General features: G+C 40.0%; 1 protein-coding gene and 1 long non-coding RNA gene across 5 annotated transcripts; both read right to left on the reverse strand.

Moving 5' to 3' along the window:
• Positions 1-5,610: 5,610 nt before the first annotated feature.
• On the reverse strand, positions 5,611-9,139 carry LOC111255294 (uncharacterized). Its single transcript, XM_022817097.2, has one exon. It carries the CDS (start codon positions 8,356-8,358, stop codon positions 7,276-7,278), a length of 1,083 nt encoding a protein of 360 aa, XP_022672832.1. The 5' UTR covers positions 8,359-9,139; the 3' UTR covers positions 5,611-7,275.
• LOC147758232 (uncharacterized) lies at positions 5,611-20,334 on the reverse strand. 4 transcript variants are annotated; one of them, XR_015319342.1, is made up of 4 exons: positions 20,136-20,334; positions 12,142-12,195; positions 11,507-11,706; positions 5,611-6,943 (listed from the first exon to the last, which is right to left on the reverse strand). It is a non-coding gene; the product is annotated as an uncharacterized LOC147758232 (long non-coding RNA). The 4 variants fall into 4 exon arrangements; XR_015319341.1 differs by having other exon boundaries at positions 11,507-11,677; positions 20,136-20,330; XR_015319340.1 differs by lacking the exons at positions 11,507-11,706; positions 12,142-12,195; positions 20,136-20,334 and adding an exon at positions 10,048-11,497.
• Between the last annotated feature and the right edge of the window lie 5,099 nt (positions 20,335-25,433).

The raw sequence follows: 25,433 nt of genomic DNA on the forward strand, positions 1-25,433 counted from the left end.
AGACGCCAGATGACATTTTCAGTAATGAGTCAGCGTATTTACTGCCGGCCACCTCCGACCCAGATATTCATAGAAATAGTATTTCTCTACAGTAAGCTAGCTGCTAGCAGGATACTTAGTTTCCCCGATTCAAAAAGTTTCTGCCGTTGTTCTCGTAAACCGGCATACACAAAAACAATGCGCTAGGATAACCGTTGTACTGTCTAAGCCAGCTTTAGATATCGCTCAAAATGAAAGAACGTTATGAGTTGTTTCAACGACACTGGTTTGAGTAACACATCACGTATTACCTTACGTTTTTTGTCGAATTGTTGCAATTTGATAATGAGCTTTCTGAAATATTTATTTGCTTGTTTAATGCTGAATTTCGCATTGGTTACATAGAGGGTAACGGTCCTCGTGATGGTTCAACGATGACGTGTCTGGCTACAAGCCTTTCTAGGGACACATGTACAGTGCAAGCAGATGCCAGGTTTTGATATACTAGATAAGCTCAAATGATCGATAACAGCCCAGTTCTGGAGGAATTCAGCCTCAGTGAATATTCGTTCAGTTCGCATAAGGAAATCACTTTTATTCTTCAGAAGCAACATTTAATCGATTCCTCACTGGTCAAGAAAAAATCGACTTTTAAGGGTAACTTGCGGGCCGATTAGGCTTCAAAGATAGTCTAATAAGCAGATTTCCAAAATAATAATGAGCAAATATCGACTGCTTCTCTGTCATTACCGCCAACAACAGACCTAAAGCCAGACAGATAAAGCCTAAACAAATACAAGCAGATAAACAAATTTCGCAGACCGACTTACACATCATCTACCAGCACCTATTGGTAAGTATATATAAGGTATTTTAGCTAGTTTCAGAACGGTTGATTCGAAGGAGAACACCTGATTGAAGTCGACATTTTAATAAATAGAAAGGAAACTATTTATCAGATACGTGTGTTTTTTGATGCTTTGTTATTAACTGGCTTCGCATGTCTCTGACTGAGCTCAATTAATTTGCCTACTTTTCTAATAGGGCTTGTAATTATATGGATAAATCAACAGACGTTTTTGTTTCAGAGTGTTTAAATGAGAGGCATTGTACGATTTTTATTTAGTGTTAGGCTCCTCTAAATTCAGAAAAAAAACCCCTCTAAAAACTCTATTTGACCTCGATACAAGAAAAACAAAGCATAAGTTAAACAAAAAACTTAACTTAAATTACCATCGTCTTAATCAACGAATTAGAGTGGACTCGACGCTTCTATTCTATTTCGTCGCTGTTTTCTTGCGCTAATAAGCGACCACCTTCAGCTGAGTGCCCAGCAGCTGTTGAGACTTGTGGCGATGAAAAGGTCCAGTTTGGAGCAGCGTTTAATCTTCGTAAAAGCTTTCGAATAAAATGGAGAGTCGATTATCTTGACATTCCGCAAGTGTCGTACAGACAGACACAACACTTCTTATCGGCCTCCGAAACATTGAAGCAATCGATAATGAAATTACAAGAAACTGGCTTACCCACAAATAGAGAGAAGCCAGGGAGACCACGAACCAGGAGAACTAGTCATAGCATTGCTGCGGTGAGGAGCAATGCAGGTACTGATCTAACAACCCAAATATGCCGTTGCGCTCAACAGCTAAGCCTATCGAAGAGCAGCCTATGACGCATATTCAACTAAACAAGTGTTATCGAACCTCACAGGGTACAGCTAATTCAACAAATAGATATTCAGAAACATTGCAAGTATCGTCTGCTCGGCTCTCACGACATCTTGAAACGTAAGGCATCTGCTGGCGATTTTTGATCATATCTTACGTTGAAATTCATTTTAGCTAAATGACTAAATGCATAAACGAAGTCATTGCATCTGGGCTTTACAGAGTCCACTTTGTTCGCAAAGAATCACGTGTTTGGTGCGATTTGTGTAGTGAAAACGTCATAGAATCTGGAGTTTGACGATGAGACGTCAAAAGTGATAACGAGCGCCATCATGAGATGTGACAGACCATACTGAGGACTGAAATGAACGGACTGAATGAAAGTAATCATTGATTTCAACGAGACAGAAGAACTTGCCATACTGCGCAACTAACAATCAATAAGCTTGACTGCATTATCCTAGGTCGATTGATATTGTTACGTAGCGGCAAAGTCGCGTCACCGCCTTTTTCCTGACATCTGACTCTTGCCGATTCTTTCCTGTGAGGCTATGTGAAAGACAGTGTGCATCAAACAGCGCTGAAAATAATCTACAATGTGAAGCATCAAATGCGTCAAGCGATTAGAGCTGAATTACGCAGGATACGGGAGACCATTGTGTTCCATGTGTGCTACAGATTCAACTTTTTACAGTAGGCCAACGTGCGTATAAACACATGCTGGCTTTTCTTCTTACTTCCGAGCGCATTAAAATAGAATGAGAGTACTCTATAAACAAACTGTATATATATATATATCTGTCGAAAAATGGTTTCCAAATCGTTCAAACAGATTTATCTTACAGTATACTTATATAATTGACAAAACTATAAGAGATAAGATCAATATATCTCAAGCTTTCAAGGCTAGAACTGTACTTATTTCCTCAAATTTTATAGACTGTTCGCTTTGCTGTGGTTACAGTAAGGATTATTGAGTTATATTAGCCATTAATTACTTTAGTGTCATTTATAATGTTCCATAGTTCTCTGTGTGTGATATCTACATATGAACAGTATATATGTGCCGCAGCACTAGTCTTTAGGCATTAGTGTGTGCAAAGGTTTGTGATATCACCCCTACCAAATCTGTCCTCCGGTAGAGATGCTTACATATAGAACTGCTATATGCTGCTAACGTTGATTCAGTGTCATCGATGAATGCAGAAGCCCACCGTTTGACGACCACTCAACAGAGGTGTATACCTTCAAGCTGGGAAGCCTTTGACCCGCTTGACAATCTATTTACGGTGCTCCGTAGACATAATCGACAACAATTTTTGTTTTTGCTACGTACCTCTTAGATAAGCGCAATTCATGTATTTACCGATAATTAATGCACAACCGTACATAAGGCAAAAACATCAATATATCTGACAAAAAGAACACGCTTAACTTTAAAATGCTGCAACGGACCAATGTATGTGAGGGAGCTGCTCGTGACACCAGTCCGAAGCCCTTGCCGAACTGAATCCTATACATCTTTCTCTACCCACGTCTCAATTTTCAGTTCAGACGAACATCTTGGGTAGACATATTTTTTGAAAATACCCCCTAAAAATTTTAAAGAAAAATATCCAAATACTGAACACATTTACACGAGTAAGCACTTTGTTGATGCCAATTCAGTACCGCAATCGATACAGCTCGACGAGCTGTCTAAAAACCTTGCTGCAGCTAAAATAAATATCTCAGCCTGAAAAAAGCTAAAAACGGGAGTTCTAGCTTTTTCGCTTGTGCACTAAATGACAAAAGTGACAATAAAATACAACTTTTTACATGGATATAACTAGTTTTCAGTTTTCAAATACCGTTTATTTGAAGAATAACATCTTCACATTGTATTTTATGTAAATGGGGTTTTTCTTAATGCCTGTCGACCAATCTCGATGATTTGAAATAGATAGCAATATAAATCCTTATAGTAAAATTACTGCTTTTAAGTTTAAAAAAAGGCAAAAACCTAATGATGAGATCGATTTTTATATGTAACAGTAGAATGAAAATATGTTTTGAGCTGTATTTGAATTTCTAATAGGTGCTAATTGGAACGATAGACTCGATGTAACGTAAATCGAATCTTCTTTCATTATAACACGATGGTAAAAAAAATTGTCAAAGAACAAAGGGTCTAGTGGGCAGGTAACAACAATGGGATAACTGTTAATTTACATTATGATGGGCGTTATAACATCAACTAAATAAACTAGTTCAATCAAGCAACGCAAGTCAAACTCGGAGCGAACCCCTCGCGTCCACCTGATATGTAACTAGAATAACAACCTTCTATTAGCGTACCGTCAGTGTTGATACAGGGTGTTAAATTGATTTCATTAAGGTTTAAATGGTAAGTTTTAAATCTACATGAAAAATTGAAATTTGTTATGCTACATCATCATGGTGACATGGGCCAACCAAGGGAATCAAAAAACGGCAACGCTGTCCCAGTCACCCGCCTTGGGCCTTATCAACATACGTCGCATACATTTTACGATGCCTTACTGAGCCTATTGAATTCGACAGGAAACAACACTGAAACGAATTACACCAAACTTAAGTACGACAACAGAAAATATGATTAAAATCTTTTCGACTGATGTTTTGTAAATAAAAAGTGCATTTACTTCATGTTTTTTGGCGTTTTCTTGACAACAATTATACACATGTTCAATGTAGAGACTTGCAATATTATTTTAATAAGTACCATATTCCTTGACGATGAGAAAGTCGCATTGGAAAAGCAATTATGCATTATAAGCAACGACTACTTGAATTCGGCTTGGCTTGAAATATGGCCACTCCGTGATTAAACTACGTCACAGGTCGCGCACCACGTCATTACTTCAGTAACAACCGCAAAACAAGCCACAATGTAAGTTCTTCTTGAGCAAGTGCGGAAGTTATCAACTGTGTTGAAGATATATTGGGCGGATTGCCAAGTGCTTTTGATGGCAGCATGATTCACGGCTCGGCTGCGTTTATGGTGGAAATTTCAATCAAGCTAATGTTTTCTAGTGACACCTTTCGCATTACAGGCAGCCGGTATCAAGACATAGCGTACGGTTCGTATACCTCTATGTTTGAAGCTTTACGTTCAATATCGCCGTTAAGCATTCCATCAGACGGCTGACTCCCAGCACAAGGCGAAATCTGTGTATGTTCAAGTTCCATCCTAAACCACAACGTGTTTTTAAGATCAGCAGGAAAATACGTGACCCAATACGCTACCATGCAGACATGGTCCGTATACCATGATATTTGGTGAAAATACGATATATATCGAAGAAAGTTTGAGAAAGAAAAATGGTTTGTACCCCTCTAAACTAGCTGGATTACAGCTGGAGCGTTACGATTTATTTTGCTCTGCAACAGCAAAGCAGTTAAGCAAACGAATAAATGGTAACTGCCAATGTTACACTTTATATGGCATACTACATGAACGAAGGTATCCGGCATAACGAAAACCATTGGCTAATGAATTAAGGATAGACAGAAAAAGAGACAAAAATCATTGATTTTCGATAATGACGAAGTAATATTCATCGTAGATATATTTTTCATGATACAAACAAAATTAATAATTGTAACTGGTGGTAGGACTGAACCTTCGAGTATATTTCTTATCTGCCAAAGTTGCAGTCGCCTTCATCAACTGCCTTGCGACCACTGAAAAAAGGAGTCGACGTCTGGCATTGCGTTGAGTTTAATTGCAAAATACTATATAAAACAACCAGACACATCTATCTGATCCTTGTAAGTGCCAACACTTATAATACGATACCCCTAGAAATAATCACTTCTCGCTTATTTACTTTTTGATTCCACTTATGTACTTCGTATGTATCTCCAGTTATACGTATGATTTCATTGAATATAATTCAACTATTTCAGCGTGCAAAGGCATCAAAATAAACTAAACAAGCAATAATAGAATATATAGTATATAATCTTTTATTCTTCTTTTCGTCGAAATAGAAATACAATGATTGTTTGCAAGGAGTGCCGCCTTTGGGATTAAAAGTGAAAGACAGCTTAGAGTGTCGTTTTTTCCACATAGTGAGTGGCCCGTTTTTCCATATAGTGAGTATAGATACGTTTCAATGTATCTATCTGTGAATCTCAATATTTTGCCTTTTTAAACTCAAACTTAGTTCACATCTCGACGGTTTGCGTGTATTAAATGTCAAATCTTTAGCGGGTACCAATTTATCTGTAAGTCGAAAACGATCACGAAAAGGCTTGTAAATAAGAACATAGACATCTAAGGTGTACAGTTTCGGCCATCGCCGTCACTAAACACGAAACAACATAATGCGCGTCAATAGCTGTAGAAGCGCAGATTTATTCCAAAAGTAGTAAGGTATATATAATTTTCTCATTGTATTTAGTTCCATCCGTATAGCTCCGTCCACACAAATTATCTCGTATTTAGGAGCCACTAACTGAAACATCTTGCAGCATTTCTCTCCATCTAAGTAGTTGCTAGCATATCAAAGAAGACATATTTTTGGAGCCGTTCTGATCATGGACTTTGTCATCTTACTTCGCTATCTTTACTACTATGTCATTTATAGTAATGCTCAACTAAAAGAAGCAGCGCAGTATATACTAATATTCAGCTCAATCCTCCTTGCTCTAAAAATGATACTCATCTTTGTCGTGGTAGTGTTTATTATTAATCATACATTTTAAGATTATAACTACTCATATATAGAGTAGTTATAATGTATGAATATAATATATTTTTCAGGCCTATTAGTTGTTAAGGGCCTTTTCTGAAAGTTAAATGTGCTAAATCCATTCAGCCTCTACAGCGCGTTCGCCTGGCTTAGATAGAGAAATTAGTCCCTATAGTAGTTTAATGGGAAAAGTATTTTCCCGCTGGCTGAAGGGACACTTTGTAGTCTAGAAATGCACACATCGGCATTGTGGGTATATATGTAACCTCCACGAACAGCAGAGACACAATGGAATATAATAAAATTTTAGTAGTCGTTTAGGGCGGTCGTTTTCCTGCTTAGCAGTGTTCTTGGCCCTATTCTTGTTATTGTTGGTGCTTCGAAGAAATAATGAGCTTGTGAAAAACTTAAGCGGTCATCAAAAAGTGGGTTGGATCAATCTTGGCCGCTTTGGCATGCCCTGGCAATTCATGTCACCGCCGTTAAAACATCGATGTATCATCATAGCTCATACGAGCTTGAATGAAAGCTTTGTTGTTTGGAGTTGGTCTTAACTGAGCGCTGAGCGTTTGTAGATATCTTTAAACGGCAAAATAGAACGCACCGTATAGTGTTTTGTTTCTCGTTGCTTATTCATATCACACTGCGCTGTGGCTAAATTTGCCTTGAACAGACTCCGAGATAACATATAGACACTGTTTCACTGTACCGCACTTAACAATGACTGGCTGGTATATCGCCATTCTGGCAAATACGTCTGTGTTTTACGAAAATATATTCATAAGGACAATAATTTTTTCATGATTGGGTGTCGTTTTCGGACAAAACTTTCCTTCGAAATTATTCTTTGTTCATATGGCGTGCAAAGTATATACTAGTGACAAAAGAATTAAGATTCTGTTTATCATCGTTTACTTAAGACGAAGTCGCAACCTCCGTCGATGCAGAAGGTATAACACGAATTGTACGAGCACAGGCCAAAGTAAAATCGCTGCAAGGGTATGTGGCTGGATTCCGCCTAGAAGCGACCAACGGTTTGCCCGTCGGCGTTCCTGTAGAGTACGTTCGAGGTTATCCAGGCGTCGGACTACCTCATCCATTGTGTACTGAAGACGTACGACTGCGTATGAAAGGTTATCTACTGGTTGTATTCGGCTGAATGCGTCGGCGTTATTAGGTTGTCGACCTCCACCGCTGGGAGCTCTTTCCGCTGTAAACGAATCTCCAGCAGAAAAGCCTAACGAAGACTCCCCTGCGATCCAGCCACCCCTCGACGACGACACCGGCGGCACTCCGCCCCCTGGAAACGGTTCCCTGTTAGAGCCCATATACGGGGCAATGGGCGGCGGAGGATAACTGTTTGGGTCACCACCGCCAGCCTTGATGTGATTATTATTGTTGTTATTATTTTTCATATTCTGATACTGCACTGAATGGCCGTTGACGATTTCGGCTTGGCCAGGACCGTCCTCCTGGACATGATTGAACGTATCGGAATAGTCTTCGCCGTCCGTATCGTGATCGCCATCGAGCTTCTCTATGTCATCTTCCGAGTGGCGTTCAGCGTCATCAGCGGCATTGCCATCTCCAACTAGCTTGTGAAATTCATTGGGTACGTTGTCAAGACACGTAATGTCGCCGAGAAGCGGTCGAAAAAGGGCGATATGCTTTGGTTCGGAGTACGACAGTGCCTCTTTTACTTCTTCGGGGCTGGCTTTGCACTGAAGTTGCTTGATTGTTGACACGAATTCACTAACGTATTTCTCCATCGCTTCTTCCTTTGTCATCGACCGGAGTCCGTTCCAGGCATCGTATTTGGCCCGACCAACAACATCCCAGAAAGATGGCCGCGAACCTTTGCATGAACCTTCAGTCGCCTGCTTATAGTGTGAATAGAAAGTTAGTTGCATGGCGTATGGCGGCTGGAAGCTGCCATTTTTTGGCAAATTTCGAATGATCTGCACGGCGGCGTTGAATCGGTCTTCGACGGACATCTTGCGCCAATGGTAATCATAAGGTAAAGTCAACAGTGTGTAAAGTTTCGAGATGGTTGTAGGTGCCAGAACAGAACATAAGCGCTAGCGTTGAGCAGTTACGAGCGAAGCTGTGCTAAAAGCGTCCCGTATACAAGATCTCCCATCTGCCAATTGGTTACTGTGCATATAAACACTTCAATAGCATGCAGCGCGTATCTGGAACGCTATATCAATGAGCGCGCAAAATACTTTTTCTCGTATTAAACACATTCTCCCCAATCACATATTTAAATGTCAGATGTTAGCGTCACCGTTTTTAAAGCATGAATTTTTATTGCCAACGGATTCTAGCAGCATTTTTGTCGATATTCTATTTTTTGCCGCCCGAGAGTGGAAGATACCGAGAGTTCGTAATGTAATCACACTCCGATCGCTCTTCACACTAATTCCTGTTGTGTTAGTAATAATGTCTGTAATGTCTGGTCGACGCTCTCGGTTACACTTTCCCACCCGGCTATTGCTCTAGAATAATGTAGCTTCAGTTCATTTGAATCTCTTTTTGGTTGTAGATCCTATTACCACACTGTTGTGGTCAGCGAGACAGGCATCGAACAAAGTTCACGATCGCACTGAACGTCTACACAAAAGAACTCTGCGACTCTTTGCCCGATCGTTCTGTCATACCACAATAACAGATAACGATACAATCTTTCGACATGAGCTACTCGGTTGTTTACAATGAGTGGCCAGCCAATCGCACAATCACGGGCTGTCGACAAAACCAAACACGAACCTACCTAAACACATTTTTCCTGAATATGGAGTCTATTACTTGAAGGAGAAGCTGATGGTGGGCTAGCGATCACCATGCCACCTGTATCGCAAGCTGCCGAGGGGTTAACCGCTCGTCGATATTTTCGTACGTGTTATCTATCGCAACGCATGGGGCGCCATCTTGTCGACGTCGACGTCGCGGTCAGAACTGCCCCGCCATTACTACAGCAACAACTATCGCGGCGCAGCTCCTGACGGTATTCGGGCGTCGATGAACAAACACTATACTGTCGAATACTGCACTGTTGACCTTAGCATGTACAATTATTTTCCAAAAAAACTGTCCTTGCTGTCTGACGTGCCGTCGGTCTGTGAGAACGCTACGGTTGGTTACTGGAGCACGAAAACCCTTTACAGCTTTTTTTGCCTCTGGGCCGATACCTTGAAATGTCATACAAATAAGTGGCGACACCTGCACTGACTGGATCACATACGCGCTCGCAGGCGACAAGTGGGGAGGGTCGATTCAGCGAGAAGGCCAAACAAATAGCAACTGAGTAAAGCAAGACGGCGGAGCACCACAGTCGACCAAGTGGTAGCTGAGCGGGAACCGTTCTCTGACAGAATGATTGTTTTGAAATGATGATGCGGCTTGCGAGAGATGGAGGGAAAGAACTAACGGTAACGAGTAACAGCGTTGGATGAAGAATGGTCACCCAGCTTAGTTTGCGCCACCATTTCGCACAACAGGCTGCTTTTTTTTACTGCGACCACTTCTGACCGAAGTAAAAGTATTGTATATCCATATATACGTATACACGTATATATATGCTGCCTAGGAGGTACATGGTAGAGGTGATAAAACAAACGTGAAACTCGTTATTTTTTCGCCGAACGATTACAGCAGCAGATTATTAAAGTGTGAGTACTTACCCCGATACTACCTGAAGCGGTAGCTAGCAAGGCTAGTATTATACGGCTTTGTGTTTTGAGGTTGTCGTCCGGTGTCGCCGCTAGACATTTCACCAGATGGCTGGCTCCCAGCACGCAACGAAGTGTATCCATGCCTAGGTTCAAACTTAGGCCGCAACGTCGCTGAGTGCAGCAGGCAAATATATTACCCACTAAGGTATTACCGGAGACTGGTCTCATGCCAGTTTGGCATAAGTCGCATATATGAATCTAGACATTAATGCAAAAGGTTTCCCAGAAATCCCCTTACAGGAAAGTATCAATCTACACAAGATAAAGATGGCAAACATAACTCGAGCTGTTCGATGGTTTACGGTCTAACTTGGAAGAAAGAGATGTCGCCTACGAGAGAAAAACTGTTTTCACATCCCAACAATGCCAAAAAGCCAGCGCGCTCACCTTATTGTACTTACCTTTAAAACCGGAAGCTATGCGTCACTCCAGGCCGAGGATCAGTCAAGGACCGATGTTGATAATAATCTTATCGAAGATATTTAAAGATTACTTCAAAAGTGTGATGAAGCAACCCTATAAATGCTGATTTTATTCAGTGATGAATATATTGCGCAGTCTTTGAATTGCTAGATCGTCTTGTGAAAAAACTATCTCATATACAGTCACATTTTTTTTGGACAAATTAAATTCTATGTGTTGGAAAAACATTTAAGAAATATGTTACAAATTCCTTAATTAAAGTAAATCGACTTTTACTGTTCATTTTTTTTTGTTTGTTGTCGATTGAATGGAGGTGACTTCACTGGCATAGGCTTTTTTAAAATGTATATTCTTTAATCTCAATTCGGTTCTTTCGATTCGCTCAGAAGTTATTCGTAGGCCAAGCTTTTTTTCACGATTATATTCTGTTTTAGGCAACATAACTGACTAAAGTTTTTGTTCCACTAAAGCGTAGCGGGTACTGAAATAGTAATCGACTCATTGGTGAGCCTACAGGCACGACTCATACGTGTCCTAAAAACAAAAGATTATATTCTTCATGTAAAAACGTAATTTATCGACTGTCATTTTGGTTGCAGTAATGCCATTTATCAAGCTTCTCCCCCACTTATGTCTATGGCTTTGCAGAGGGAGAGCTGAAGGTTTTAGTCGCCATCTCGAGGAAACAGCGACTAGGTTTAATGTATGATCACAAATGTCTGCGACTAAGTGTAAACAGAAGGCCTGCTACTATTAAATTTCGAATCGGAATAGTATATCAGGTACGCTACGAAGAATAGATAACGACAACATCTTTGCCTATGTGTGAAGGTTTGATGTGACCAGTGTGTTGAGGTACGTCTGAAAATTTCATGGCCGACGAATTTTAGCTCAGGCCACCTTCAGCATATTTTGACCGCAGCACGGCAGTAGAAGTCATGAAATGACTGTTCAGGAAAAGTTTCGAATGCATGTAATAAATTACCTCTGAAAACAGCAGACCCAGTATAAACGCTGTTATTAGGTCCGCTCGTCTTTCCTTAGGCCGGAACGTCAGTTGCACGGTGCCATTTAGTTCGCTATGAGGTCCGAAAAATTATAGCCACTGGAGTACGTAAATGGCCAGCATCTTGCGCCAACGGCCACACAGTGCAGTCTATGAATCAAAATGCCACAGAAGAGAGGCTGAAGTTCTTACATGAAATAATTAAAAAGAGCACGGGTAATGCACTTACCGCATTAAAACCCACTCTTACATATAATTTTTTTATAACACACAAAATGAGTTTGTCTAACAACAATACCTAAGTCTATGATAGTGGTTACAAATGTTAATTATAGATAATGTCCATTTAGCTATAATGCTACTCAAATGTAATACGACACAATAGAAAAAAACTCGCCTAGGTGCGCGGACCTTATATTTGATTTACTTCCAAGGGATATGTCGATCCACGCCTTATCTCGGTCTTCAAGTTAAGTACATATCGTGCTGTCATTAAGGTAGTTAGTAGGGTACTGCATACGACTTGAACTACGTTTACAATTAATATTGTAGCGTAACATATCCGTATGCATCTTTTGTAAGTGTAGATATAAGCGGTATTGTGTTTAACGCACCCCTCTACTTTTAACGAGCGTCCCGGCGTGTCACGTCACCCCTTATTTCACCCGCTGCAATAACAATACGCATTCGAAATAGACAATTTAAGCAAGTCGTTTGTTTGTCGGCTGTGTTATAGAGCCTAACAAACCGCACATCTCCTTTTTATTTAATCCATCTTTTTAATTATTTAGTCTTTATCTGCATACGGTCGAAGTATTTCGGTTATCAAGCCAAAGTCGCAGGTTCTCCCTTCTTTGTTGCTATGAACCTGAACGAGTGCCCCATATATAGCTTAAGCCATTCCTGAACAAATAGATGCTACGTTCTTTTCTGTCTTGTGTCATTCTCTCAAAACCGAGAATGTTGAAGACAAGTATTTTGAGATTAGTTAGGCCTTAGGTCTCTTCCTCGAAATCCTTTGGTTTTGTCCAGTGCGTCCTAGCCAGGGACTCGCTTGTTTTACCGAGCTGCGGAATAGATATATTGCGACATGGTAAAGTCACAGAATAAGCGTTAAGTCGTAGTTTCCGTAGTTCTCCTCTTGCGGGGAGAAATATCTAATAATAATAATACATCTGTTATCGTAAAATACGAACGCCTTGATGATCCTTCACAGGTCCTGAACTTGTTAAAAGGCCTTTGGTTCCACCATTTGAAGATTAAAGTCTTAGATAAAATAATTTATTTTTAATATAATTGGGAAAGGCTGCTAAAACGTTGTCCTAAGGCATATGATACCTCTGCCTTTAGAATCCGTGTTATCTGGATCTATTTTTTTTTTTATTTCTGGGCCTTAAAGTAAAACAAAGATAAACAAAAGTGTTGTGCGCGTTTCAACCCTGTCCGAAACTATTACTAACCTAGCAAGGCTCATGAATCCTTCAAAAAATTTTAAAATGAAAATTAGTCCGGCGGTACTAACCTTACTTGTATAGAGCTGATTGGTTTTGCTAGCTCAAGCTGTTCCGTGGAAACGCGTACGTTCTTATTTAGTTAACGGTTGCAATACAAATGTATAATTATAAAGATATTTAATGTCAGCCATCGTCAACTAATAGAAGTATTATAGTTTCCGTTGTTTGGCTCGTATTGGGAGAAATTGTCAAAGTTAATTTCGTAGGAATATCGAGAACATCAGGCACCGTAACAGGGCACTCTCCGGATGAGAAGCATCTATTAGACTCTGTCCGTGATCTGGGGTTTTTCGATGTGTCCATATCCATCCCTTTACATACAGTTTAGAAAGTTTCCTTTTGCTTTACAAATCGTTATGGCTAACGATTTGACTGGACCATGTTATTTTATGTCGAGTTCGATTTGGTGTAATAAAATCATATTGCTATTAATTAAAAAAATAAACATTTCGAAGTAAAAATCTCTGCAAATATAAGACAGAAGATAAAACGATTCCAAATTAAAGTAAAATGTTGGGCAAAAAATTATTTTGAAAAGGACTGTGAATACAGATTATTTGCTCTGCGGTTTTACTACTTGTGGTTGGATATTGACTTGAATTACGGAATATAGTAAATTTACCAAAAGATTACGTGGTAACGTGAATCTAATTTACCAACAACAAATAAAGGAGGCTATCAGAAACTATTTAACCGTTGTACCTATGGCCGACTAGGCACGTACAGTGACCCTCGACAGCATACAAAATGATGCCCCTACAGAACATTCGAGCCTTTGGAAACAGGTAGCCTATACCGCTATAGGACAGATCCGTCTGACCCTACCGTACAAATGACTATATATGGGCAGTGTTGAAGTGGAATACACAATTAGACCATAGTACTAGTGCTCTCTATAACGAAATACACCAGAAAAACGGCTATATCCTTTTCATTTCCGGTGACTTTATATCTCCGAGCATTCTCCTGTATGTAAACAGAAGCCACACGAACTCTATGGATGAAAGTGCAAAGGAACATAGTGATTCACCTACGATAGAGCTCATATATGTCCATCAATCAGAACAGGCAAATTTAAATATGCCGTCGTTTAATTATAACCTCTACATTACTCCAGTGATCGACCAGCCGTAATTTTTTCGCAGATCGACATATTATTACTTTCTTTTCTAAGCAAAGAGCTTAAAGAAGATTTACACATGTACGTTAGATTACGGTCATCCAAATTTGCGTTAAAGCCGAATGAAATGTGAACTAAAACGGATTATGTTTACGAAATTGCCGACCTTTTAATACCTAGATAGTTGGCAATGGAGACAATAAGGTCGCTATAAATATATTAACGCATATAAAGTTTTTGACTACCTTTGATTCTAAGCCGCGTACAGATATTTTCTAAACTTGTATCTACTCTATAAACCTAAACAGTGCTAAGTTGAAACAACTATTAGAAATATTCCAGCGAAGACTGCAATCAAATTGTTGTACGGGCACACTCTAGCTAATAATATTGCATCTCCGCTGGCGTCCTGTTCGGTTCACGATACACACTTCACATGGGGCTTATTATTTGTATTTTAATGTAAATACATACGGAACAAATCAATATTACACATGGCGTCTGTTATACAACGAAACCAGTAGAAAGCAATGAAACTATACTGCACGCGTAAGGTCAGCCATCAAACGACGGTTAATTAGGTAGGTATTCTGATCTTTAGCTAGTTTTCCCGACGGCCTGTACCGCATTTTCGCACACATAAATCTGAGAGCCAAATTTGCTACTCAAGAACAGACTTTGTCCTTGTCCCAGCAGGTTTAGCAGGCCGAGACAGCGGGCAAACGACCCGCTTTGCTTTTTCCCGTTGAAACTGACAGGACAGTGTGAAGAGAGCGAGAAGGCGTAGCCGTGAAGCGTTTGTTATCTTCGCTTCGTTCGTAAATTTGGAGATGAATTCACGGAAGCTTTGTCCGTTTTTTTCAGGCCCGACTTACTTATGCAATTTATCCCTTTTCAAATGCTCTGGGTTTGCCAAACCCTGTGGCGAATGTGTCGACGGAAATCGATTCGTTCAAAAAACCGCGCGGTGATCGAAGCGACGAACTTTGGAAACGTGTTAACGAAATGAAGTGCTAGCTTGATTATGCCTAGTTCACTGAAAATTCATGTGTTGATGAATGATGTAAAAGACAGTAGAGTGGCGTTTCTTTTATTGCTTCAAATAACAAATCACGAATGCCATTCGTATGCGTTCGGTGGCTCTATCTAACCCGTGCCACCTGTACTTATAACGATCATACAAGCCTTTAATTAAGTATACAGCTAAATGGAATATAACGTATATAGTATAGTATAGCATAGCAACAGATGATTTCGTTAACTCGAGGTACAAGAAGCCAGGTCCAATGCCGGCCTTGTTTTGCCAGAGGTCCACAGAGATATTCCAAAGTCATTGCTACCGATTGCATGCTGCGGTTATAATAATTAGTTGTATCTAATATTTCTATTGCACATGAATACTGTGAAATTTTAAATATGCATCATATGAGTATAATATAAACATTGAAACTAGGAGTTTGGTGGGCTTGAACAAAGGGCCGCTAGTTCAAGACCCCGCTATGATATACACTACAGGACAGATATAATAAACTAGAAACATATATATACAGAGTAGGGTGAAAGTAGGCCTACTGAAAGGTATAACATCAGTCAGCGCTTGAAGGAAGTACATGCTTTCAGTTAGGGAATGAAATTACTTTCCAGTCTAATCAGATGCTGTATGAACTGTAAACTTAGTTCTTCTCAGGTACAGGCCCATTGTTTTTTAACTTATTTTAGACTTCTACCTGCAAAACTATTTTTGTCGCACTTTGTACATGCGAGCATTGTTATATAGAAATGTGTCTAGTTATATAATATTCGTCAGATGAAAAGAATACACGATCCATGCATTATTCTTTAACCATTTTCCACACAAACATATAGTTGGTCCAATTACTTATTTAGGTCTTGATTGAACTAATTGCACATTTACTATTTTCCACAAGTTACCCTCACGTACACTTTCTTTTTTTGCCTATTTCGTTGTTTGTCCATTCTAAAATCTGCCTGCCCTCTTAACTGCGAACTCGCTGCCAAGCAAGGTATTATGTGTTATAACAGTGCAGGCCCAATCTTTTCTCTGTGCTTTGAATTTTTCCCGTAATGGCAATATCTTTTTTGATACAGCCACAAAACTTCTCAACAGGAGGGCATAGTTGGGTCAAAATACACGTTTCTAGGGACAGAAAGATTAGAATCCGGACCTTCAACTATGAAATAGCATAGCAAAGTATTGGGCCAAATTCATTAAATACCTAGGTAATGAATTGGGTTACGACTTTTATTACCACTGTCTTCAACAACAGGCACCTATATAAGGTTTTTATGTAGTTCAGTTTCGAAACTGAAGAATTAAGGGTGATTATTTTAGGAATTATCTAATCTGAGTTCTTGCTAAGTTTAACCCACTCAGCTGAAACGAATACTATAGAACATAGTGAAGTTTGTATTTTCGATAACCACGCATTTCAGCCGGACCAACGATCTAACCATTTGGTCAAGGTAAGTTACTTTTACATTAGTCTCGGCACTTAGCGGTAAAGAAGTTTATCGACGTCCGAGAAAACCATTATTGTTTGTTCTATTACCACCTTGAAAAATATATTGGCTCTAATCAAAGGGTGACTGTTAATTACGGGCTCGTGTTCGTGAATAGTAACTGTAAACGTCGCTGCTCAACGAAGTGTGGTATTCCGACTTACGTCGTTGAGTGACGTAAATAGCCGTCTTCCATACTTTTGCTTTGACTGTACATATTAATATGCGTTACGGATATTAACGGATCAGCGAGTTCGTTGCTTTTATTGGGGATAAACTGGTCAGTTTTTTAGCGAAACATCTATTTAAAAAGCCCCCGCCTACCCTGTGTGTATTTCAGTCCGTTATATTCGAGACTTGATAGAATTTATGAGAGTATTTAAAAAGGAAGGTGAGCTCTTCTGGCACGGGGCACACATTATTCTCATTAGCTAACTTAAGTTCTTAACTGTATCGTGCACTCACTCATTAGTGGGTTTGCACTGAATCGACCAAACGGACGTTGCGTTAAAAAAAAACAACTGTGGTCAAAATACGTATGGTTATCGTCGACCCATCTGTCGGCGTCGTTTGGTGCTGTTCCTTTGCTAACGTTTCCCCATATAGAGACGCCACACTCTGACTGACACGCTGATGAAACGCATTGCTTTTATAGATTTGTAAATGTTCCGAAGTCGACCTAGCTAACTTGAGGGTTCCCGTCAGCGTCGTGAAGCCTCGTCCCCATGTAGGCACTATTTCGAATTTAATTAGATGACCTGATTGAATTCGTGTTAAAGGTTAGCGTTACGTTTTTCTGATTGTCGTTGTTGAATGGTCGGTGGCAGTGAATCGCTGTTACCGGAATAGCCGTGCTTGTTGTTGATGGTACATCATCATACTGTCATACTGCCCACAAGGTAACGTTTCGAAATATCAAAAACTAGACTCGTATCATTTGGCGGGATAGTTCGGAAGTCACTGACCGACAATAGTTCATAGTTTACTACTGTGTATCTATCTACAATGATTGTCTTTTCATGGCGCGGCTAACTGTTTCTATTTATTATGACTCAATTATGGCAGCGAAAGATTGATTATTTATTTGTTTAACAGGGAAACGTTACCACTCGGCACAGTTGAAGTTAGCTAGGTACGTTTGAGAGTGTAACTTGACAATTATATATGTTAGTATATAGAACCTGTGCGCCCCGGTCATTGTACTGTTAAAACAATGACCGCTTACTTGAATAATCTCCAGAATGATTGCGTTATTTTAACTATAATTAAATGGTAATCCAATTTATTTCTAATGACCCCCGGCGCCTTTAAACCGCATCACGTTCTCGACAGCCCTTTGTTTTTTCGTAATCTCCTTTATTAGAACCTCACTATATATCCGTTTATTATTGGGACACTCGCCTAATCTCTGTAACCCTATTAGACCTTATAAACTATGTTGTCCAATTCGATTGTATATATATCTATATAAACATGTTTAATTATCTAGAATTTGCAAATGGGTTAATTCATCTAATTAGGCTACACTGGCTGGGATGATACAGTGGGCCCATGGCTCCGTCACTTCGTTTATGATATTGTGATGGAGACCATACACTGCGAATCGTGTCGTGATTCTAACGATTACATTCAGTTGCTTGTTTCCCTCTCTGGGATTGAAATAGAGTAAAACATATTATCTTTCCATTTTTCACTTTTGTGCCTGTTTTCTATGCTTTGGTCTTGGAAACGCTGAACGCCCTATTGTACCTGCTTCTCGAGGTCCCGTGAGTGCAGGATTATCTCTATCACGGCCTGTCATTATTTAGCGCATTAGACATCATTAACAATACCAAATCGACCACAAGCAGTCAATTTTACTGCTTTACAAATCTATGCCTTATCGCATCATCGTCAAATTGTACATTGTCAAAAACCTACGCAAAGGCAAGAGGGATGCTATATAGTACAATCAACAACAATTTGTTGAGATCGGTTACGGCTTGGACTGATGCACGAAAACTTCTTCAGATTTCACATTAAGGCATGTGAAGTAGCCAGTTAAAATTGGCGCTTCGTGCTAATTCCGTTCGGTGTTTGTTTGTTTGTTTAACGTTCCTCCTTTTCGTGATGCCATCGTCAAGAAAAATAATCTTACTTTAAAAAATGCCCTGCAGCCAGCCTAACATTTTCGAAAGCACCTCGAGGCTAGCTCTGCCAATATGATTGCACTATATAATGGCAGCTTAACGTACCAGGCCAGACTGACTGAGATTGATCACTTGCTTCGCCTGTTCTCATTTAACTTGGCTTCTGATATCAAAACAGCAGTGCTATATCCACGGGTTTCGGGGATACCTGATAGTTCAAAGCATCTCTGGGTCGTTTTTGAGTAGCTGCTCGTCCATCTAGCTGTGGGGGACCACATTATGATCTCGGAAAAGGAGAGACAAAGAATAATGACTTTTCGATTTTTAAGCGGGCGCGCTCGAAAGACTTCTTCATTTTGAAGTAATTATCGATCCCGTGTGAGCGAATGCACAGTTAGAGATACTAACTTTGGTTGTGTTTTCACAGAGCGACTCTTTGAAGGTAAATGTAGGATACTGCAATTGGTCCATATTTCATACATTATAAGTGGATCACTCATCCTGGTTAGGGAAAGATCCGAACCAGGAAAACGTAAACTAAGGGTCGAGAACACGTTCAGATACTTAATTAACATAGATCTGATTAATATGTAGATCATTTTATCCAGCTCAAGTGTCGCAGCTATTGCTGTTGCTCGGTTTGTCCGTTTCATTATTATGCATGATGCTGATATTTTACACATTAGACAGTTACATGTGTTGTTTTACATTTGCTTGCCCACTGTATTTTATACAAGTGATCGCCTTAAAGCACTCTCGTTTAAAGTTATTGTATCGATATCAATTTTTCTCCTGAGTTACAGGAATAGAGAAAATACGAATATGTGTTAAAGTTGCGCTGGAAACGCCGAACCGCTTGCTTTGAAAGCCTTCAAAATTATCAAATAACGTTTGCTTTGGCCCCATGTCAAGTCATACTTCATTGTGTCGAAGCGTCTGTTCTCCATTCTGTTCCCACTGCTGTCTGCACTTATCGACGTTGCCGCTCAGCTTGTGACACAGCTAAAATTTGATTACTCATGACGAATTGCTATATGTTTATATAGCGTACATATCGCCCGTCCCGCTCGTTACACTAGGCATAGATGCCGCTGATTCAAACCCTTGGACGCTGCCCATTTAAATCAGAAGTTCAGATGTCGTCAGACTAACATTGTCCTTCTTTGCGTACACCTTCTGGCTCTTTTCAGTAGTCAGAAGGCGTGCGATAAATCACGATTCGTTCCTGCCACATTATCACACCAGACACTATTTCGTGTGCCGTTCCATATCAACAACAATCAGAAGAGAAAATGACGGCAAAGCTGTCGTGGTGAAACACTTACAATCATGGGATCCACTGTTCCAGGCACATGCGGTCTTACACTTCCATAATTATTTGCACAATTAATTGCAATTCTATTGTTATCGGCCCACACTGTCTGAACCTGCAAGGAGGTAGTAATGCAGCAGCGGCGATAGCGCTAATTGCTCACCTGGCACGGGGCGAACATTTACCAGGCCGTCGCACGAAACGACAAATATAATCGCGTATGGATCAGATTAGCTTGTCTTTTCCCGGTGGCGTGAGGCGAGCGATGTGAACGTACCTCTTTTTTCGCTTCCCTTTCCAGCAGACAGGCATGGAGAAGTTGCGTACCGTATGTACGTTTTGCGGTTCATCCTATAGCAGCTTGGCGATTCCTACATATCAACAGCCAGCTACCGCGTGCATACTGCACATATTCAGACAAAAACATTAAACGAAAGAAACAGCGTAAAAAAATTTCATCAATCTTCGTGTCGATAAGGTATTTGTAAGGTTGTCTGTCTAGTTAACAGTAGCATGTTCGGTAGGTGAAGCGCGCAGGATCGATTAAGGACAACAAAAGCATCTCGTTAAAATTCCGCCTCATAAATGCGGTAAAGAGTTTTGACGTTCGAAGGAAACTGCCTTATAGTATATCCTTGCGGTTGCGACGTCCGCGAGCAACGCTGTATCTTAACTAACAAATTCTTGTCCAGCAAAAGATATTGTGTTAGGGTTACATTGCTGATAGTGCCTTACGAGCCTAGCTACGGCTATACATTGTTTCAACAAAAAAAAGTACTAAGGGATCGCCGTCATTTATAGATCAATTATTTTCTAACTATGGGGTATACACGTATAAATCATACATAAGTATTTACCTGCTTCTAGTGCCTATAAAAGCTTATATCTGTTACTTCTTTACAGTTACGTGAAGCTTAGTTCCTATAGAACAATAAGGGCCATCCGTCACACACGAACTCAGAAGAACTGAAGACCACAGAATACGATTCGAAAGAGCGTTTCACCTTAGAGCAAAACGCACGCTTTTGAAAAATACGAGACTATGTGTAGAGAAATACCGAATAGTAATAGACTAGTATGCTATGGTACTCCGTAGGAAAAGCGACACTAAAAAAAATAAAATTATGCGAAAAGGGTAAGAGGCAGATATACATTGTCGAGTAAGCAAATAATCTCGATTAAATGCCAAACAAAACAGCAGATTAGGCAGAGTAAGAGATAATTTCTAGAATATATTTTGCATGGACTTAACAAATCAATTTATATCGCTAATGTATCCATATAGGTCGTCGCAATTTAACGATTTAAGATCGTCCCGTTAACGTTGAATCTGCCAGTAACGCGGCCTCACCTAGTACATAGGCACTAAACAGCCAGGAGTTGCGCGAAGAAGAAACTGGCCTGGAAATTAGCCACGGCTGGATAATACTTTGAGAACGTAAATTGGTAGTTCAAAAAGTTTAATTTTCATTGAAGGCCATCCAGTAAAGCTTAACTATGGAACCGTAAACGACAAGAAACACACTATGCGACACATAGCGCCTTTCTTCTACAACGCTCCTAGCAGAATGTCTTCATTAACATATTAACGTTGACCTATCAATACTATCGTCTTTGCATCACACTACGTAACTATATCAAAAAGATTATACCAATACTAACTGAACCGTATGGTCACTGCCCCGACGGGTTCGAAGGCCTACTAAGCCCTGACCGCTGCTGTGCCAAGAACGACATAGAAGTACGTCTTTCTATTGTGATAATGGCTTTCGGGGAACATCTGTGTTTTTCGTGCGCTCATTGTACGGCGATGAGCAACTTGGTTTTAAAATAAGTTTATTTGTTGTATTTATAAGTTTTTTCCAAAAATAGTAGTTTTTTATAAGTTCTTTTGATCATCTGTTATTACAGTTACATGATACTATCTGTAATGAGAAGATATATTCACATTCATTATGTCAGTAGTAGATGATTTTTTTGAAACGGTTAATTTTATAATTGTAGAAAATACTCTTAGAATTAATTATGTTAATTTTACCTTTTTCTACTATATTAATTTTCGTTTGATAGTTGTCTGAATCGGCCGCCTACCCGGCTACTTCACAAAGACAATACGTAAAGGAGCAGTCAACGACCGTGTGGTCTTTAACGACCCTTTTTGTGCTGACTCATTATTATCAGCAGAATTACGGTTCTGTTTCTGTTGAAGGTCGCATCATACTTTCCAACGGGCAACTGATGTGAAAGGCCAAATAACTCCGCGAACAACGAAGATAATGCGCACGTACATCCACTGGTAGGAGCGCTAAATCCAGGTTCTCTTCTTGTTCAAAATAGGACAGGTAGAAATATATGAAGCGGCTGTCTTCTGGTCAACAAAGATCCGTTTTCTTGAGAAACGGAACGAATGTTTGAACACTAAGGGTATTTTGAGTGGCTATTGTAACATTTTTAGAATAGAACACAGAAGTATCTGGTCATCAATTATAATTTCTCTCAGTTAGAGACAGCTGGATTTGAATAATGTAAGCTCAAGAATGATGCCGAAGTAGAGAAAGGACATAATAGTCTAGGCCATCCTGGGTTGTCAAGTGTGGATACTTAACCATACCGTTAAGCGCTTTAGCAGCTGCCAACTATATTAGAAATCATTATGTTTAGCCTAGACAACACTATTATAATGTTCGTACAAAAGTTAAAAATAAGATTGATTGTTAAGGTTTCCAGCATACCTGACTAGCGCCTCAGCTCCTTACTCTAGGCCTACTCTATTCTGTCAATTCAGTGATTTCGCCGTAAGGTAAAAGTATTATAATAATGTAACGTTTAGATACTGCGGAATGACTAATAGTAGTCGTGTGAGTATGAGCGGAAAGTTGCGGTTCACCCGTCATGGCTTAGTCTTAGTCAAAAATAGTATATCAGAAATCTATTCATGAATAAGTAGACAGAAGGTTTTAGTACAATGACCTCTTCGCTTCACCATTCCATCACACGACCAACTGGCTCCTAGTCATCACGAAACAAACGGTGTATTTATGCCCAGATTTAAACCCAGACCACAATGTGTCCCTAAGATTAGCAGACAAGTACGTTACCCACTAAGCTATCACGGGGACTAGTAGAGCTACCTAGGATCAACGTCTCAATCCAGGTGTTTAGTCGTTAAAGGCATAGCAGATAGGTAATATGAACCTTTCTATGACTTATAGGCATAATATGTTTGCAGGCTGCATGGCTACAAAGCGAAGCGCGTGGCCTTGAGTTCAAAATCTGAATGAATCTTACTTATTAAATATGAGCAGTTAATGAGATATGCTCCATTACATGACAACCTGCCCTGCACGATCATCCCATTTTACTGCGGCCCAAATTTCATAACTGTTAAACTAAAAATATCGACAGTTTCAGCAAATGCCAAATAATTTATTCGGACATAACAGCCATGCAAGTCTCGATTTTGCCACCAATGCCTGCTGTATATATCTAAGGGAGAATAGGATTATATAGGCTAGTAATGTATGTAACTTTAATCTCGTCGAAAAACACTATACCTTGCTTATCGTTTTAGGCCGCGAGACAAAGGACCCAATGGCTGGTACACTGCAGAAGAGTATTTTGTTCCTCCGGAATCGGTTGGCTCAGCTGTAACGTTTGGTAGGTTTTGCTACATATAGCCATTGCGTACCGTCCTTGACGTCGGCACTTGTCCTGCCGGACATAGGCTCTTAGTCATGACGATAACTAAAATAATGCCAATTATAGTATATACCAGCACATAAGCGTCTAAAAGCATAACCGTGCCCACGGTTACTGCAACGGTCTGCGTATGGTATGATGCGGTTATTTTCGCCGTGACAATTACCGATGCGCAAGTTCGTAATGTAAAATGAGATGGATCTAAAACGAAAATGTGCTATGTACTTTGTGTTTTAATCTAAGCTTTTACTGCTTGAATTGCATTTTAAATATAATTTGTGACTTAATCCAGTTATTAACGAAGGACAACCGTTGTCGTGGCCCTAACATTGGTGGCAAGGTACAATGAATATGCCATAACGCCTAGCGCAAGCAGACAATCAGTATTTCCTTAGGGTAGTGCTTTACATACGTAACCAATAGCTTGGACAGAAGCCTGAATCAAGGAAGAGATCAATTAATAAACAATAGTCGCTATCGCTACTAACAAGCTGAGTCTCCAAGAAGCAGCATATTCGTTACGAAAAGCCTGACCTATATTTGCTCTTTGTGGAAGGTGGAATCACCTTTTAGGTTGGCCGTTTTTAACCAAATCAGTTATGATGTCCAATTTTTCAGTTCTTGGCAATGCTTCTAAAATGTTCTCCACACAGTGGCTTACAGCCATTCCTTCTACTATCAACCCGGTATCGCTGTTGAAACGGGGTAGAGAAATTGGTCAATACGACATGTTTGAACGGATTGAATGTTTGTGTTTTACATAAAAGTCCTCATTTGAGTAATCCAGATCTCTCCGTTTATCAAGTAAATACATCATCATGCTGCGGTACCGTAGCCATGAATCGATGCGTCTAAAATGCAGTCAACAATTCAAATGCTAAACACGCCTTCTGAAACAAGATTTGAGCCTTACGACTAAATAATCTGGGGATGAACGATATGCCACAGGGAATTTATTCATGCAACATTTATGAGAAAGTAGAAAACAAGGTGGTGTTCCACATGAACTATTTTGTGTCCACTAAAGTCCAACATGTGATTACTCCCTCCTCTCTGCTATGTCATAATCTACTCTAGAGCTTGGCACAGCGTAATGTCAACCTTGTTGTGACGTCCTGGCTCAGCAAAGGTATCTTACATCTAAATGTAAAGTATTATGGGACACTCTATGATAAAAAGCTGAAAAAGGGGATGACCAAAGGCAGATCTTTTCTTGGAACGAAAACACAAGAAGAAAATTGCCTACTCAGTCCAAACGTTCCCGACATGAACAGCAACGATGAGAGATGAGAGTTGCAGGTTAGGTCTGTGGTATTGCCTCGACCGGTCCGATCCAACATTTTCCCCTCTGCCTTGTCGTGTTCCGTTGATTTGAGTCCTTCTTTAAAACGTATTGCGCCATCTTTCTTGCTTAAAAGGCCCATAAAGCGGCAAAGCCACCACCTACGGACCGCGATCAAGAAAGACGCCGATCAACGAGATCTGCATTGTCGAGCAATTTGGTCATTGGGAGCTCGGAGAGACTGCGCTTCATAGTAGGCAATGCGCGGGGCGACTACACATTTTACCACCTTAGGTTTTATCGTTGGCTAGCAGGGACAAACACTTCATG

Source organism: Varroa destructor, unplaced genomic scaffold (assembly GCF_002443255.2).
Source record: "Varroa destructor unplaced genomic scaffold, Vdes_3.0 BEIS01000001.1, whole genome shotgun sequence".
NCBI lineage: Eukaryota > Metazoa > Arthropoda > Arachnida > Mesostigmata > Varroidae > Varroa > Varroa destructor.